General features: G+C 42.5%; 1 protein-coding gene across 2 annotated transcripts in view; it reads right to left on the bottom strand.

Moving 5' to 3' along the window:
- ACVR1 (activin A receptor type 1) overlaps positions 1–15,472 on the bottom strand; it is a 114,162-nt gene that overhangs the window by 97,723 nt on the left and 967 nt on the right. Inside the window, exon 2 of one of the 2 annotated variants that reach the window (XM_019480495.2) lies at positions 9,477–9,609. The exons of the other annotated variant lie outside the window; for it this stretch is intronic. Within the exon in view, the coding sequence (XP_019336040.2) occupies positions 9,477–9,609 (133 nt within the window). The remainder of the gene's footprint in view (positions 1–9,476; positions 9,610–15,472) is intronic. 2 annotated transcript variants of the gene reach the window in all.

The raw sequence follows: 15,472 nt of genomic DNA, 5'->3' as shown, positions 1-15,472 counted from the left end.
CCATGCTTTACACATAGTTTCTTCAGTTTCTCTAACATTTAAAAAAGTATACAAAAACTTTTCTGTTTTTTTTTTTTACTTTGGTGTACCAATAGCCTTCTTAAACTATAAAGGTTCCAATGCTTTCCTTTGGCATAGATTTGCCATTGATAAAGTGGTAATATAGTGTACCTGAACATTACTTTATTATAATGCAAGGGACTTTGAAGTATTTCCTTGGTACCATTAAAGTTGTTACCAAAAGGTGAAAAAGTAACTCAATATAATCTACTATATTTCAGGAAAAGACAAGTACACACCAACACTTCACAAAAGTATTTTTCATATTGACTTGGGTAACACTTTAAAAAAAAAAAAATCAATAAATTAACGACAATGGCTCAAAACAAGATATTTGAAATATCTTCTAGCCAGCACAATATACTGTGAATCACACGTGGAACTTCCTTCCTCTTCTCTCACCCCTCTCTCAGATTAATTAGCAAAACTCAAAAAAAGTAGGTGAACTCCAGCGTTACAGGGTAGCTTTGATCTCTCTTGAACACACCACACACAAATTATGTGGACCTTCTAAGTACAGTTAAACCCAAACACAGAATAAAGAATTAAACCATTTTTAATTTATCCACTTGTTTATGAAGGTTTTTTTCAGTGGAAGAATTTACAGTAAAATTGGTAAGACTGTTTTCAAAACATTTTTCAGTAACTTTTGAAAAAAAGAACACCCACTTTCCCCATGTTGGGTGTGCATACATTCAAGCTTGGCAAGTACACCTAATCCAAGTAGGGGTGCACCGATAAAAGATTTTTTCAGCCGATACAGATGGCCGATTATTAACCAGCCATGTTGGCCAATCCCAATCCGATAGCTGATATGCCGCCCAGCAGCTTGGAAAGCAGCATCCAGCCGGTAAGTCTGTGGGAGGGAAGGAGTGTGGAGGGGGCAGATTGAGGCCCTTGCAGCGAGGGAGAGAGTGGGGCTGGGGCAGGCGCTGCCCAGCCAGGGCAGGACAGGGCATGGGACGGAGCCGTGGGTGGCTCATTCAGGGGGCAGCTCCTGCCTCTGAACATGCCCCTGAGGGAGAAATGGAGGGCAGGTGTCCCCCAAATATGTGCACGGGGAGAGGGCGGGCTGCCTGCTACAGGCTGGGGACCGCATGGGGCTCTTCCAAGTGGGTCCTACAGGGGGCTACAGCGAATTTTGGAGTTGTACACATGCAAGCAGCATTTAATCAGTGACATTATCAGCTACACCAGCCAAAAAAAGCTGATTGCCAATAACGTCAATTTTCTTTTTATCGGTGCCGATACGATATGGATTGATATATCAGTGCACCTCCAAACCCATGGTAAGTCCCCATTTCATGTATAACAGTCACCTTTCGGACTGAAAGGAAGCTCAGTCTGAGTCCAGAGGCTAACACCTTTTTTTTTGAAGAATCTTTTCAGAAGTCTGGCTGGGGATGAGAGATGCTTTCACCATTTTAAGCATTCTTTAGTATGCACAAAATCACCTTAAGCCAGGAGTGGGCAAAATGCAGCCCAGGGGACAAATGCGGCCTGCAAGGCCATTCTATCTGGCCCATGGGGCCCCTAAAAAATTTAGAAAATAAATATTTATCTGCCCTGGGCTACCTGTCATGTGGCCCTCGATGGCTTGCCAAAACTCAGTAAGGGCCCTCTGCCCAAAATAATTGCCCGCCCCTGCCTTAAGCTGACAACTGACCAGTCAGCCCTGAACTATTTTTATATGGACTTTTTCTGGGTGGAGAGAATGCTTAAAACAAACCACATTTACAAATTTTAAGAGACTGCAGTTAAGCCCTGCCCTTTGTGTGTTCACTAGCTTCACAAGAGAAACTATGGACATGCATATATGACTAATTTGCTGTGCCCCGCAGCAGTGCCCTCAAGCACATCATACCACTCTGGCCAGCAGTAGTGTAGCCACATCCATACAGGGCAGAAGGTTGGCTAATTAGTAGTGCTGAGTAAGAGACCATTATTCCACAGAAGTGGCTACACAACTTCTGACTTACAAGACAGCCACCTTAGTGCAGTAGGCTTGAAGCCACGTCTACATGTGCCTAGCAGCCACACCCTCAACCAGCTGTTGGCCTGGAATAAACACTTCTTACTAGCAATAAAATAAAGCACTTTAAACCAAAATCCCTAACCATGGCCCCCCTCTTCCCTAGCATTGTTAAACTTGTCACACAGGCATATTCAAGTCACTGATTCCTAAAGGGATCACAGTCTTTATGAGAGGACACTAGGAGTTTGCAAGTTCCACAGATGCAGGACAGACTTGCTCATGTCATGATCATAGTTAAGCCATGACCCCCACCCCAAGAGTGAGGTTACTCACCAAAAAGATGGGGAACTACTGGTTTAAGTAAAACAACCATGGAATGAACATGAGGTCACTTTGCTCTACCTTTGTAGTACATCCTTTTACCATTGTAGATCAAGTCCAGAATTTACCCTGGAGGGGGTAATCATGGTGTTCCCTCATGATTACATGGGGGAACTGCAGAGGCTGCCTGGTAATGACTACAACCCCCGATCAGGCCCCTCAACAGTCTCTTGCTTCTCAGAGTAGGAGGGGTCTGGAGTCAGGAATCCTGTTAACTCTTCGGCTTGTCAGTCTCTCAGAGTGCCAACCCCTCAACTCTGCAGCTTGAGCAACCCCTCAGGTGGGGAACCCAACCCATATACAACTGGATTTGAGCCCAGGAACCTGTATAAAACAGGTGGAGCTGTCTCTTCCCTGCCCTTGACTACTTCCCCGCTTGTTTTTCTTGTAGGCAATTTTCCCTCACTCATACTCTGTGGGCCTCTTTCCTAGCTAACTGTACTGTTTCTTATATGCCCATAGGTAGAGAAAGCAAGTTCAGCTGTGCCAGTCTGAAAACAGGGAGAAGGCAGGGCAGGGCTGTACCTTGCGGGGTTTAAAAACTAGGGGTGCTCAACCTCCAGCACCTGGGCCAAATCCCACAGAGCCACAACATCTAACCCATGGGCTGAGACTGGCAACAGGCTAATAGTGGTCATTAATACAGCCACCACCCCCCCCAAATTCCCAAGCCCCATGCTGCTAGTCACAGCTGGGCCACACACCCCTGCATCTGGATCAGAACCAGGCCACACCTCTCCCCCCATCGGGTAGGGTTGGGGCCAGGCAATGTCCCCCTTCCACACCTGAGCCAGTTTGGGGGTGGGCCACACCACTTTTCCTATGGAGCTCAGCCATTCCCCTTCCCCCTGCAGGAGCCAGGAAAGTTAGAAACCTACCTTCAAAAATTAAATCAGAAGCTGAGATTTAAAACAAGAAAAACAATAAATAAAACAACAGGAAGCATTGATATTGCAATACTCCAAAAGCTGCAAATTAAGAGCTCGCCTACACAGGTAAATAACCTACATTACAAATTGCTGAAGAGCTTGTTCCACATTAATTTCATGTGGGCACTCTTATCCACCAGGAGAGAGAGACTTCCAAAGTGAGTTAAAAACAATATTTTGCTAAAGCAGAAAAAGGCATTTCTGATGTGGAATAAGAGTGTCCACACAGGGAGTTACTGCAGAATACCTGCTGCTTTTCAAATTCATATCTTACTTTTTTTGGGCCGATAGTTTCTTCCAAAGTTGTACAGGTACATCTTTTAAACATGGGCAAGAGAAATATTTACTGTTTTACTGATGCACTACTCTTCTAAACCAAAACTCATTACCCCTCATAGCTTCATCTTCAGGAAGCGTTGATGTCAAAGAATTTGAGTGGCCTGAGCTTAGCTAACGTTGAGCTTCTTGAAACATTTTTTTCCTCAAAAAAAGCACACTGCTACCAGAAGAGAAGTTTTCATGTTTGTGATTGTATCACTGTACAACTATGCTGGTAAAAATGGTAAAACTTTCCCACATGGATAAGCCTTGATATTATAATCATATCCTCTTATTCCGAGTCTAGTGCCTTACGCACCAAGTCTTACTGTCACCTTGCACAGTTGCAAATGTACATTTAGGGTTTCAGCAGATGCCTTGAATCCAGACAATTAATTCTGCAAGGTACTACCTTGGTAAGGCTTCTATAAGTCAGTTTAAGTCCTCTTGAAGTGGTGGGGAAGCAAAATAAAATAGTTTCTTAAAGCTTCTGATTCGTACAGTGTAAAAAGTTGTTTTTGTTTTCAGATGCTGTTAAAAAAAACAAAACAAACAAAAAAACCCACATCATTCAGGTACTAATGCCTAATTAAAAAGGATGAAGTAAAAAAAAACATTTTTTTCTTACAAGCTGCCATTTATGCCCAGGGCCTGGAAATACTATATGCCCTGCCACACAAAGATATTCTAACAACATGAGGGGCTTTACTTCCAGAGCTGTGGGCTGGTCATGTTGATGCAATTATTCTTCAGGAGGTTATTTGACTCCTGGGAAATATGTAAGTAGAGGTAGAGGGTAAAGTAGCTCCAGACATAGAAGAGGTCTTACAGAATGATTGTGTGTGGCTCTGTACTGTAGGTAAGGATATGAGTTTTACATGTGGATAGGAAACCTATGCAAAACAAAACAAATGTTATTGTTTAAACAAGCCAGAACTTGTTAATTTATACTGCATAAAATTATTACTACAGAAAACTACTGCCTGGAATATACATGCAAAATGTATCCACACAGATTTTAAAATGTGCGAAAACCTCAAGTTAATCAATAACCAATTAACACAAGGTAAAAAGGCTAGTGAAGATAAGTTACAAGACCTGTGCAAGAAAAAAAGAAAGGGTAGTTGAGGCTGGCATTACAGATCAAGAGGAAGGGAACATAAGAGCAGGTAAGCAGGGCAAGAGAACTACAAATGGGTTTGAAGCTAACTCCAGGCATAATGGAAAATCAGAAGCCAGTGGACAGATTCCAAGGGCCTGGCAAACTAACCGACTGTCACTTAAGTCAAGCCATTTCAGGTTGCCCATGTGATCAACACATAGATCAGAACACCCAGGCTGGGCTTCCAGTTTGGCCACTCACAACTGCTAAATCACTTCCCATTTATGGTGTCCTCACTGGTGCTGTACTCCATGGGGCATGCTACAAGAGTTTCTGGGGGCATATCCCACAATTCTTCGTGCTGAAGTAAACTAAACCAAAGCACTTTCTTTCCTTTCTGAATGAGTTTGGTTTCCAGAAAAATTCTCCTACAGAAGAACAGTAGAGGAATATCAGTACTCGAGGAGGGACTCTGGCTATGGTGAACTATTTCCATGAATTATACCAGGGCAAGCGATTTTACACCAGCATAATACAGCTGTCTAGCACAGATGGAGTTATTTTAAACAGTTCATTTCTAAATCAGTATAGTTAAAGCAGCCAAAAAAAAAAAGTGCTCAGACTCTGCCCCAGACAAAATAAAATGAGGTCTGGACAAGAATTTAGCCATTCAAGCAAAATATTTTCAGAAAGAAGATTCAGAATTATTTTGTTATAGTTAACATGTTGACTGCATTAACCATAAATTGAAACCTGTATGAATATTTTGGCTGTGCATTCCTATGTCAGCTAATACAACACCCATAAAAATATCCTACACAGTTATGCTAAGAGCTGTGAAGTTTTCTTCCAGCGAGTTAAGAGATCGTTATACTGCAGTAACATTAGGTGAAATCACAAGTAATACATTTCACTTAAGAGATCATTTGAAAATGTATCAAAATTATTTATGCCACCAGCACTACACCATTTTTTTCACTACTGTTTAATTTTAACCAGTGTTTAAAAACAGCAATTCAAAGTGATTTAATATATAACTCAAGATATAATTCTGTTCCAAAATTGGTATGACCTGGGCAACTTAGTACCCCATCCAGTGAATTAGAAGTTGGAATCTGGTTCAATTTGGTGCCAGAATACTATCATGTTGTGAGACAGATACTAAACATTTTACCAAGTTATTCTATCACCTAATCCTTGACATTCTTCAGGATGATCCAAGATTGACTTGACTTGTGTGATGGATAGAATTGATCACCCAAGTTGGGAGCACTTCCACATTACAACTGAGTTGCCCAACAAAGCAGGGGTCCTTTTTTCTTAATAAAGCATCTCATTTATAGTACAAATGTAATCACTTTAATACCCAAGAACTTGGAGTAAAATCCAGATGCTCTCAAAGTCAATGGGTTTTATCAAGTAGTGAGGCCAGGATTTTACTCATGAGTTGTATCCAACAAGGTACTACATATCCTTCCACTGATGTTACACAAGACATTGTTAAATAATCCTCCCTTAAACCCAGTCATTAGACTTGAGTGGGTGCAGTTCTGAGACTGTCTATGGCCCAGGAGAGTTTCAGCAAGTTCAGAAACTGCAGAAAACATGAGTCAGCTAAGCAGAATCTTTGTTAAATATATGATCATCAGCCTTTGCCAAATGCATAACACAGAAAACAGTCTATCAGCTGCATGGTGGGGAGGAGAAATTATTTAAGAATTCAGGCAAAAAAACCCCTACATCTTCAAACAGTATTCACTCTACTCTTCCCCCACCCCATATTTGCCAGTTTCACTGAAAGAGTGTACCTGCTGGTTGGCTGCTTATCTTTAAAACCATCAATATGAACATGTAACAAAAAGAACTCTATGTTACGCATGAATATTTTAACTGTTAGGCTATATTTCTAATCTTTTAAAACATTCAGTCTTAAGATAATTTAGTGGTTCCAGTCCACCCACACAAACACAAGAGACAACTTTATTGAAGTGATACTGCTGTAGAGCTCTAAATAGCACCGTCTGCTTTAAACCCAGTAACACAAATGTTCATCTTGCTTAATCTTAGAGTTGTTTTCTACAAAGCTTCAGGCCTCTCCTCTGCCTCTCACTCCTATTCAGTATTAATTGACACTATAGAGAATTATCTTCTCCCAATGGGATAAGTAGCATAGCCAAATCTGCCCTAACAACTGAAGTCAAGTAGTGGATTAGTAGCCATATTGGTTTTCCTTTTGAAAAGAAAACAAAGGAAGCAGGCTTTAAAGAAAGTGGCAAGCAGTAAAATAAGTGTAAGTGGTAGTTTGTGGAGTGTAAGACCCTGAATGTCTTGCATGTTCAAGCCTGTACAATTTAGGAAGGCAGAGTCTTCCACTATAGCAAGGACAGAAGAAACTAACAGAGCAACAAAAAATCCATATGCAGCTGTAGTTCCAGAAGACTAAACAGCTGGACACCTGATAGTGAGTAGCGTCTACAATAGTAGGAAGGAGCCAAAGACATTCTGAGAAATTTCCCAGCAGAGATGGTCAGGAAAGTCAGTACACCCACAAGTGCCTCTTCCTAGACATCTGCCTTTTTTAAAGTCAAGATCCCAACAGCATACTAGCAAAGAATTTGAGGGCCTTGCTGAGACACTTGAATGATATCCCCAGACAGCTCTATTAGGGATAAGCTGCTCACAGGACTTCAAAGGGAAGCTGCTGCTAATCTCATGGGACATTTGTCCACCCAACAACAGCAGCCTTGAAACGGTCCACCTGCTTCAAAAGCTAAGGGATACTTGGCCAGGAAGAGAGAAAATGAAATCAGAACAGGTGCCTGATCTTGAACCTTTCTCTGCAATCTGCCTACTAGACAGACTGGTAACTCATAGACAGAGCTAAAAACATTTTGACCCCCAGTGAGCATGGCAGCTACCTGCAAGTGCCTTCACAAACCTGAGGGAAGGCTGGTACCCACTTGCTTTCAATACTGCCTCCACATCTTCAGAGCACACTCCTACACATACTTGGCTCCCTCTTAGATCACCAAGGTAGAGAGCTCCCAGACTGTCAGTCAAGGCACCACCTCTTCTCCCTGTGAAGCCACCCTTGCTAAATCAGGTCCAGTTCCCTCTTCCCACTCCCTTCCAAATGGACAAAAGGAAGGTTAGGAGAAAAAAGAAGAGGCACTCAAGGAATTGCCAAACATAATTAACTCCTCCATGCGGAGAAACTAAAGTTAAAACAGAGCACGTGACAAAGTTAATGATGCTCACATTTCAACTTTCATGACCATTAAAACCAGACTAACCCTTGCTCTTCTCTTGGTTAACCAAGAGTGTTCTCAAAGTCCTTTTTTCACTAGAAGAGCCCATGCATGTATGCAAATTAAAGCAACTCGTACCCAGATATCAACCTACTTCCAGATTCATTCCCTTTTATTTTACTAGATCTAATAACAACACCCCCTAACACAATGGCCCTCTAGAAAAATTTAGGCTAGCCCTTTTTTTCTATTCTCTCAGATTCTTTTCTATGTACTATATGAGCAATGAGCAGTAGTAGCACTGTAGCCACGTCCAGTGTCTCAGACTTCCCAACAAGATGACTGTAGCGTAGAGATCGATATATTACGTCAGTTAAAAAAGTACCAGTTAATGTTAATACAAGTTTGCAAAGCAAGCTGTACATAAGAATGCGTGAACTGTGGTCATTTTTTGTGGAAATCCAGGATTAGCTAAAATGTTTTCATACACAACAGTGTTATCAGTTTAAACAAATCCTAACTATTCAGGCCCTGGCCCCATCCTGTTTGGGTAAACCACAAACAGATCTGTGGGGTATCCCAATCACCATGTATAAACCTATCAGTTAAAGCCAGTTAGCCACTTCTCTGTAGAAGTATCTTAGAGGTATCCTGGATGACAGGGTAGCAACATTATCTTATATGACAGACCCAGGAGTTGGTCCCAACTAAGAACCTACCGAATTCGTGTCCAAAGCAGGCTGTGTGTCAGCTCCTTTAATCTTGCAGGTTCCCTCATGTGCCCTCTCCTACTAAGCGGTGGAGGGGCCCTGCCACTCATTTCTGATCAGCAGGGAGGAAAAAAAATGTGCTTTTAAATATGGCACCGTTTTTGCCTCCCAGCCAGTCAGCAGCAAGCAGCAGGACCACTGAGGCTCTTCAGTCAGTCAACAATGGGTTGCAATGCATGGGGGAATCTGCCAGATTAAAGGAGCTGCCGTGAAGTCCACTTCCTACATGATTTTGGTAGGTCTCTAGTCCCAACAGATACATGATCATTTAGGCTGCTGTCATTTGCATCAATATATCTGATCCACCACACCTCTACAACAGGGGTTCCCAACCCACAGGCCGCAAAGGGTCCACAGGAGGGCTGGTTACCGGACTGGACGTAACTGCAGACTGGCAAACCACAGACTGGAAGTGACCGGCATACTGTGGACTGGCAGCCAAGTATATATACTGAGTATAAAAAAGGGTTGGCTACCTGACTGCAGTATCCCAGTCACTTCTGGTCCATGGCTTTCCGGTCCATGGTCACTTCCAGTCTGTGGCTTGCCAGTCCTCAGCACAAAAAGGTTGGGAACCCCTGCTCTAAAATTATACTCTGCTATAGTTTACAAAATAAGATTCACTGGTCTCTTATAAAACTGGTATGGACAGGTCCTAGGAACAAGGACAAAATTTCAGGTATCTATGTCTACCTTAATTCTTTGCTTTCTTCACTGCACTGATGCAGAATGGGGTGCAGTTGCAACAGACAAGAGACAGGACTGGTGGGTAGGCTTTTGTTCGTTTGTTTGCTTGCTTGCTTTTTTGAACTGGTGGCAAACCATTCTGAAATCAAACAAACAATGATTACTAAGGCTGGTTCTGATCAATGCCAAGCACAATCCCAATACAGTGCTCAGCCTGCCAGGTAAATCCCAAAGCATTACTGATTTCAGTGAAATGTTAACAGGCACTAGTTGCACAGCAGGTGAAGTGAAGTCATAGCAGCAAAGGATCTAGCACAGGGATGGGCAATTATTTTGGGCAGAGGGCCGCATACTGAGTTTTGGCAAGCCATAGAGGGCTGCATGACAGGCAGCCAAGGGCAGATTAATATTAATTTCCTAAAATTTTTAGGGGCCCCATGGGCCAGATAGAATGGCCTGGCAGGCTGCATCCAGCCCCCCAGCTGCATTTTGCCCACCCCTGATCTAGCATGTTGACCAGAACATCAGAATATGAAACAGCATCCTGTCTGAAGAAAGAGCTGTCTTATTATTTAAGTAGTTATAAGATTCAGTATTTAGGGTTGTCTATACAACAGTAGATGAATCATAAGTGATTCCAGTAATGATTATCTTGGTTTTGGCTCTCCAGATCTGCGTCAGCATAAAACTACTACTAAATGGACAAGATCATATTCACAAAAAGTTGGGGGTTTTTATTTCCTTGTGTGTTGTTAATAATAGGCACTCTCACTTTTTATATCCCTTTTGTCTTTTATAAATTGTTGGCGTCCCACTCAGTTTATTCCAAAAGCTAAATCCAAAGTGACATTTATGATTCTAGCCAGTTTCTTGTTGGTTCCTATGTGATAGAGAAAAAAATTTCAAAAGCACCCACTGAATTTCAATGAGGCTTACAAGCCTAAGCCACTTCTGAAAAGGACACTTCAAATCCAAAGTTGCTTATGTGCTTTTGAAAATAACATCAGACTACATTGGAACATTTTGGTTGCAAATGTGGCAGGGAAATATTCAAATCTGATTCTCTTGTCATTTCTTGAAAGCATTTATATTAAGTTCAATACAGTATTTTGTACTCACCATCACTCTGAGATGAACTAAAAGCATTTGGGAATTAAGCTAAGCAACAATGCTCAGAAATATCATCATTTCCTTTTTTTTTTTCCCCCACAGACAGAAGCAGATACATTAAGGTCCCAGCTGCACAATAAGACCAAGATTTAAAAAGGTGCATTTTCAGATGAACCACTGAACCACGTTCCTCAATTAGAAGAGAGGGGCAGTGAGCTGAGACTAACCCTTGGTGCAGACCTACCCTGCCTTCATTTGAAGAGGTAGACATACTTCAACAAACTAATGAGTCCCCATTTGAAAAATGTCAAATCTCTACTAAAGAGAATGGATCCAGAGATTTCTGCAAGGGTGCTGTTACCAGACCCTGTTTTCATATCAGCATCTTAAAATATTTCACTTTGTGGTACCTGCTGGCAGGGAGAAGGAATATGTTCTCTTTCTACCTCCAAGAGCTACCTAACTGCTGAGAAAGAAACTAGTCTTCATTATTTCAGCCCTTCCCTAGAAGTACCTGGTTGGTGAAAGTGCAAGTGAACCAATTTGTCCTCTTGATGATGATGATAATGTCTCTTTGGTACTTCTATACTTCTAAAAGAGCCCTTCTCTATTCTAGTAAACAGAGCATGTCCAATAACTAGCTTCAGGAAGATAATATAGATGAAAATGCTATATGAGAAAGGCCTGTGGAGATATGGGCCAAATTTCTGTGGTCACTATTAAAGTCTTTACAAATCCCTTTATAAGTGATTCACATGACTACAGCATTCCTTACACCAAGTATAAACATTAGGTAACATGATTTGTAAAGACCAAACCAACCAATGCACTATTATATTCCCTATATAATCAAGCATCAGGAATTAGAGGTGCACCAGTATATCGATGGTATATCGGATCAGCACTGATAAAAGGAAAATTACCATTTTTGGCAATGAGCTTTTTTTTGGCCAGTATAGCCAACAAAGTCACCAACAAATGCCACGTGCAGGCACACAGCCGCAGCATGTACACGGCCAGGAATGTAGCCTGGCAACGTGGAGAGCAATCTCCTGCCGATAAGTCTGTGGTGGGGGGAGGGGAAAGGGATTAAGGGGGGTAGACTGGGGCCCCACAGTGAGGGAGGAAGTGGGGCAGGGGCAGGCACTGTTCAACCAGGGTGGTGAATGCAACCCCAGGAGTGGGACAGAGCCACGGGCAGTTCGTCCAGGGGGCATGGGAGAGGGGATAGAGGCGGCAGCTCCCCACCACTGCATGTGCCCCCCAGATTTGTGTGTGGGGCAAGGGTGGGCTCCTCGCTGTGGGCTTGAGTCAAGGGGCTGCACCAGCCTCTTCCTGGCAGGGGGACTGGGCCAGGGCTGCACTCGGAGTGGACAAGTGGTAGTGCTGGGAGAGGTGACAACAGGGTGGCTATGGGGAATTTTGGGGTAGCTACAGCCCACCCCATAGCCACCTCTCCCAGCGCTGCCACTGCCCACCCCACCCCCTCCTGCACCAAGTGTAGTTGGGAAAAGGCTGATGCAGCCCCTGGCCCTGAGCCCACAGCAAGCAGCCTGCCTCCGCCCCACACATAAATCTGTGGGTGCACATGCCCCCCATGCCTTCCCCGGGGGGTATGTGCAGCAGCGGAGAGCCACTGCCCTTCCCCACCCACCCCTTGCCCCCCGGACAAGCCGCCTGCAGCTCCGTCCTTCTCCTGGGGTTGTATTCACTGCCCTGGCTGGGCAACACCTGCTCCTACCCCACTCCCTTCCTCACTGTGGAGGCCTCGATCTGCCCCCTCATACCCCATTCCCCCACCACAGACTTACCAGCAGGATGCTCCTCTCCAAGCTGCCAGGCTGCATTCCTGTAAATCAGCTATCGGATTAGTATTGCATGATATGGCTGGTTAATTATCAGCCATCGGTCTCAGCCAAGAAAATCTTTCTTGGTGCACCCCTATCAGGAATATCCTGGTTACATTAAATTCCTTGCAAGTGCAAAATTGTAAGTTATTAATAAATATTGTAACACAGAAAGAAAGACATGAATGAAAATTCAACACTTAATCATTGAAGTTCTCCACAGAATGAAATGGCTAATACAACGTACCACACTGCCCATAACATCCAAACAGGAATCCATTTCTCTGCTTCTAATTTTGAAAGTTGTTATATTTACATGAATTATAATTAAACATACATAAATGGTTCCTTTCCCTCAGGCATTCTTTTTAATAACAGCCCCACCTTCTATATTTTTGGACTGACTACAATTCATCATGTAGGCTGATGATATATAAATTGAAATGGCTGCAGAGATGATCTCAGTCACCACAGCATGCCATAAAGTTTGTCCTAAAATGGAGACAGAGGAAGAAAGACAAGACGGCAGACAAGGAGTAGGAAGACCTACAAGCAAGAACTACCCAAAAGCTGCATGCCACCTGACAAATAAGTCTCAAAAAATTTAGTATACCAAGGACCTTTTACTAACAAAGTGTGTGGGGGAGCAGGTTTTCATACTAACAAGGAAGTTAACACTGAGCTGAGAGTCAAGTCACTCAGAACAATGGCCAGTGTATAATAAATCTCTTATTAAGGAGGGCACAGTACAAGATGGGGATGAGCATGGGGTAGGGAAATTCTTTTTGAAACACTGCAAGTCAAAGTTAAAATATGCTGGGCTCAACACAAAATTAGTAATGCATTTACATCACATCTGTATATTTGACCTTTTTAGAGCATTTAATTTCAAACCAGACCTAAGAAGAACATCATATCATACTATTACTATTATCATGATCACATTTCAACCAGTATCATATCTTTAGAGATGGAACTTGGAGGATAGTTATAAAGAATTTGATATATTCTAGGTCAGTATGGCTTCCCTGGATAAGTGCAGAACTCCAAGTTCAAGGTTGCAGGATACAGAAACAAAGAAGTCAGAGAGAAATGTCTAATGACAGACCTATTGCAGAGAATAGCAAACTGTTCTAATCTTTGCAAAAACTGGACATGCCCTGAATGAAAGGCTGGCCATGAGAAAAATGGCTGAGAGCATGCCATAAAAACGGATCTTAGTAGCCTTCCTCAGGGAGGCCTGAGAAAGAGTACTGCAATACCCAAGAACTTACTTATGTCTATCCCAACCACACAGTTGGTCCAACCAAAGATATCAACTTGCATAAAAATGGACAACAACTGTAGACTCAAGAGCATAATTCTACATATGCACAGAATCTCTGAGCTCTCAAGCAGGCTCACGTGGCTGGGAAAAAACACATATAACTGCCAGTTGTGTCAACTTATCCTGGAATGGGAATATTTCCATCTTGTGCATCACTACTAGTAACAAAGGGCCATCATTTCTCAACCCATGGGTCGCAAGAATATATGAGAGTCATGAACAAGCTTCAAAAATGGATTAACCTTTCAAGGAGAAAAACATGGGAAACCGTGGGTTTTCCCTTGCAGGCTGGCAGAGTCCTAGCCTGCAAGGGGCAGCTTGGGGCCCCTCCGTGCCCCACACATACTCCCCCAGGAGTCGGGATTGGGAATGAGGGGCGAGGGGGCTGTTTTCTACTTAAACTATTTACTGGATTGAAATTGGACATCAATGTTTACAAACGGGTCCTGGTCCAAAACAGTTGAGAATCAATCACTAGGCCCCATTATACCCTCAGATTCTAGCCCATAGCCCTCAACAGATTAACAGGGTGTGTTCCTATAGGTATGAAGTCCAGGAAAAACTGAAACGCTCTTGTTCCAGTTTGCTACTACAAACAGACCATTCTCACCCTCTACAGCACATTGTCTAGTCAACCTTTCCAACCATGTAACTTGTGGCAGTTTCCTTACATTATGCCCCACAAGACAGGAACAAGATCTTGAAGTTAGCATGTGGATCTGACAGACTACAGAGACACATAAATGATTTCCTACCTAGATTATAGTCCTATCCTGATCTGATATCAAAAATCATTCTAAACTGTAAAACAGGAATTACAGCAATAGACCTGAACTTGAAACTTCATATTGCTTTTTTCCTGTAAAAACACTCATATGAGAAGGGAAATAGGTGGCTGGATTTAGTCTCTCCCTAAGTGTGTTGGGACCACCACATCAGCTATAAATGAAGCGAACTCAACAGCCACAAATATACAAGGGACTTTGGCCTGTGTGACTTTCAGTTTCCTTTCAAAACATGGGCCTCTACCACATGGATATTTTCTGTACCATAGAGCTGCAAAAATAAACTCATAGTACAGTTTTGCTGCACCAGTGCAAACTCCAAATTACACTAAGGAAATCTGCTCCTGTTAAAAATGAAATCCTAGGGCAGAAAGGGCACTGTTACTTTCTTATATGTCCCCGAACACAACAGAAATATCGTTAACCATTATATATTTCTTCAACAAAAAAGATATTCTAAACTAGATGAAATGTGATCAAGTAGGAGAATCAGATACCCAGTTGTTTTTTTTATAATACTATAAGACAGAGCTATATAACACAGGAATTTGGCATCACGCACCCTTCATTGGGTCGTTGGGATTGAATTTGTTAACAAGTATCACCCTTCCCAGAGTCCCTGAAGCAAGACAGACTTAGTTTATGTCTGCCATAGTCATCCATTTAGATAGTAGGCATATGCCTAGAAAGGAAGTTGTCTTTTCTAATAGTAAAAAGATACAGTTTGTGAATTTACTTGTTATTTTATTAATGTTATTTTCCTCAGGCATTTGGGAGTGCGAATAACCCAACAATCTCTAGGCATTTTTATCCATCTTTTTTAAAAACACTCATTTCTCCCAGCTCCAGCCTTTGGAGGGGAAGGGGAGCGAGGGAAAAATATACAAAGGGAAAACAGTCTTCTCAAGACTGAGGACTAGACCGAATAAGTGT

The sequence above is a fragment of the Alligator mississippiensis genome, chromosome 4 (assembly GCF_030867095.1).
Source record: "Alligator mississippiensis isolate rAllMis1 chromosome 4, rAllMis1, whole genome shotgun sequence".
Lineage (NCBI taxonomy): Eukaryota > Metazoa > Chordata > Crocodylia > Alligatoridae > Alligator > Alligator mississippiensis.
The sequence above is the reverse complement of the archived record's forward strand: the minus strand, read 5'-3'. Positions and strand labels throughout refer to the sequence as shown.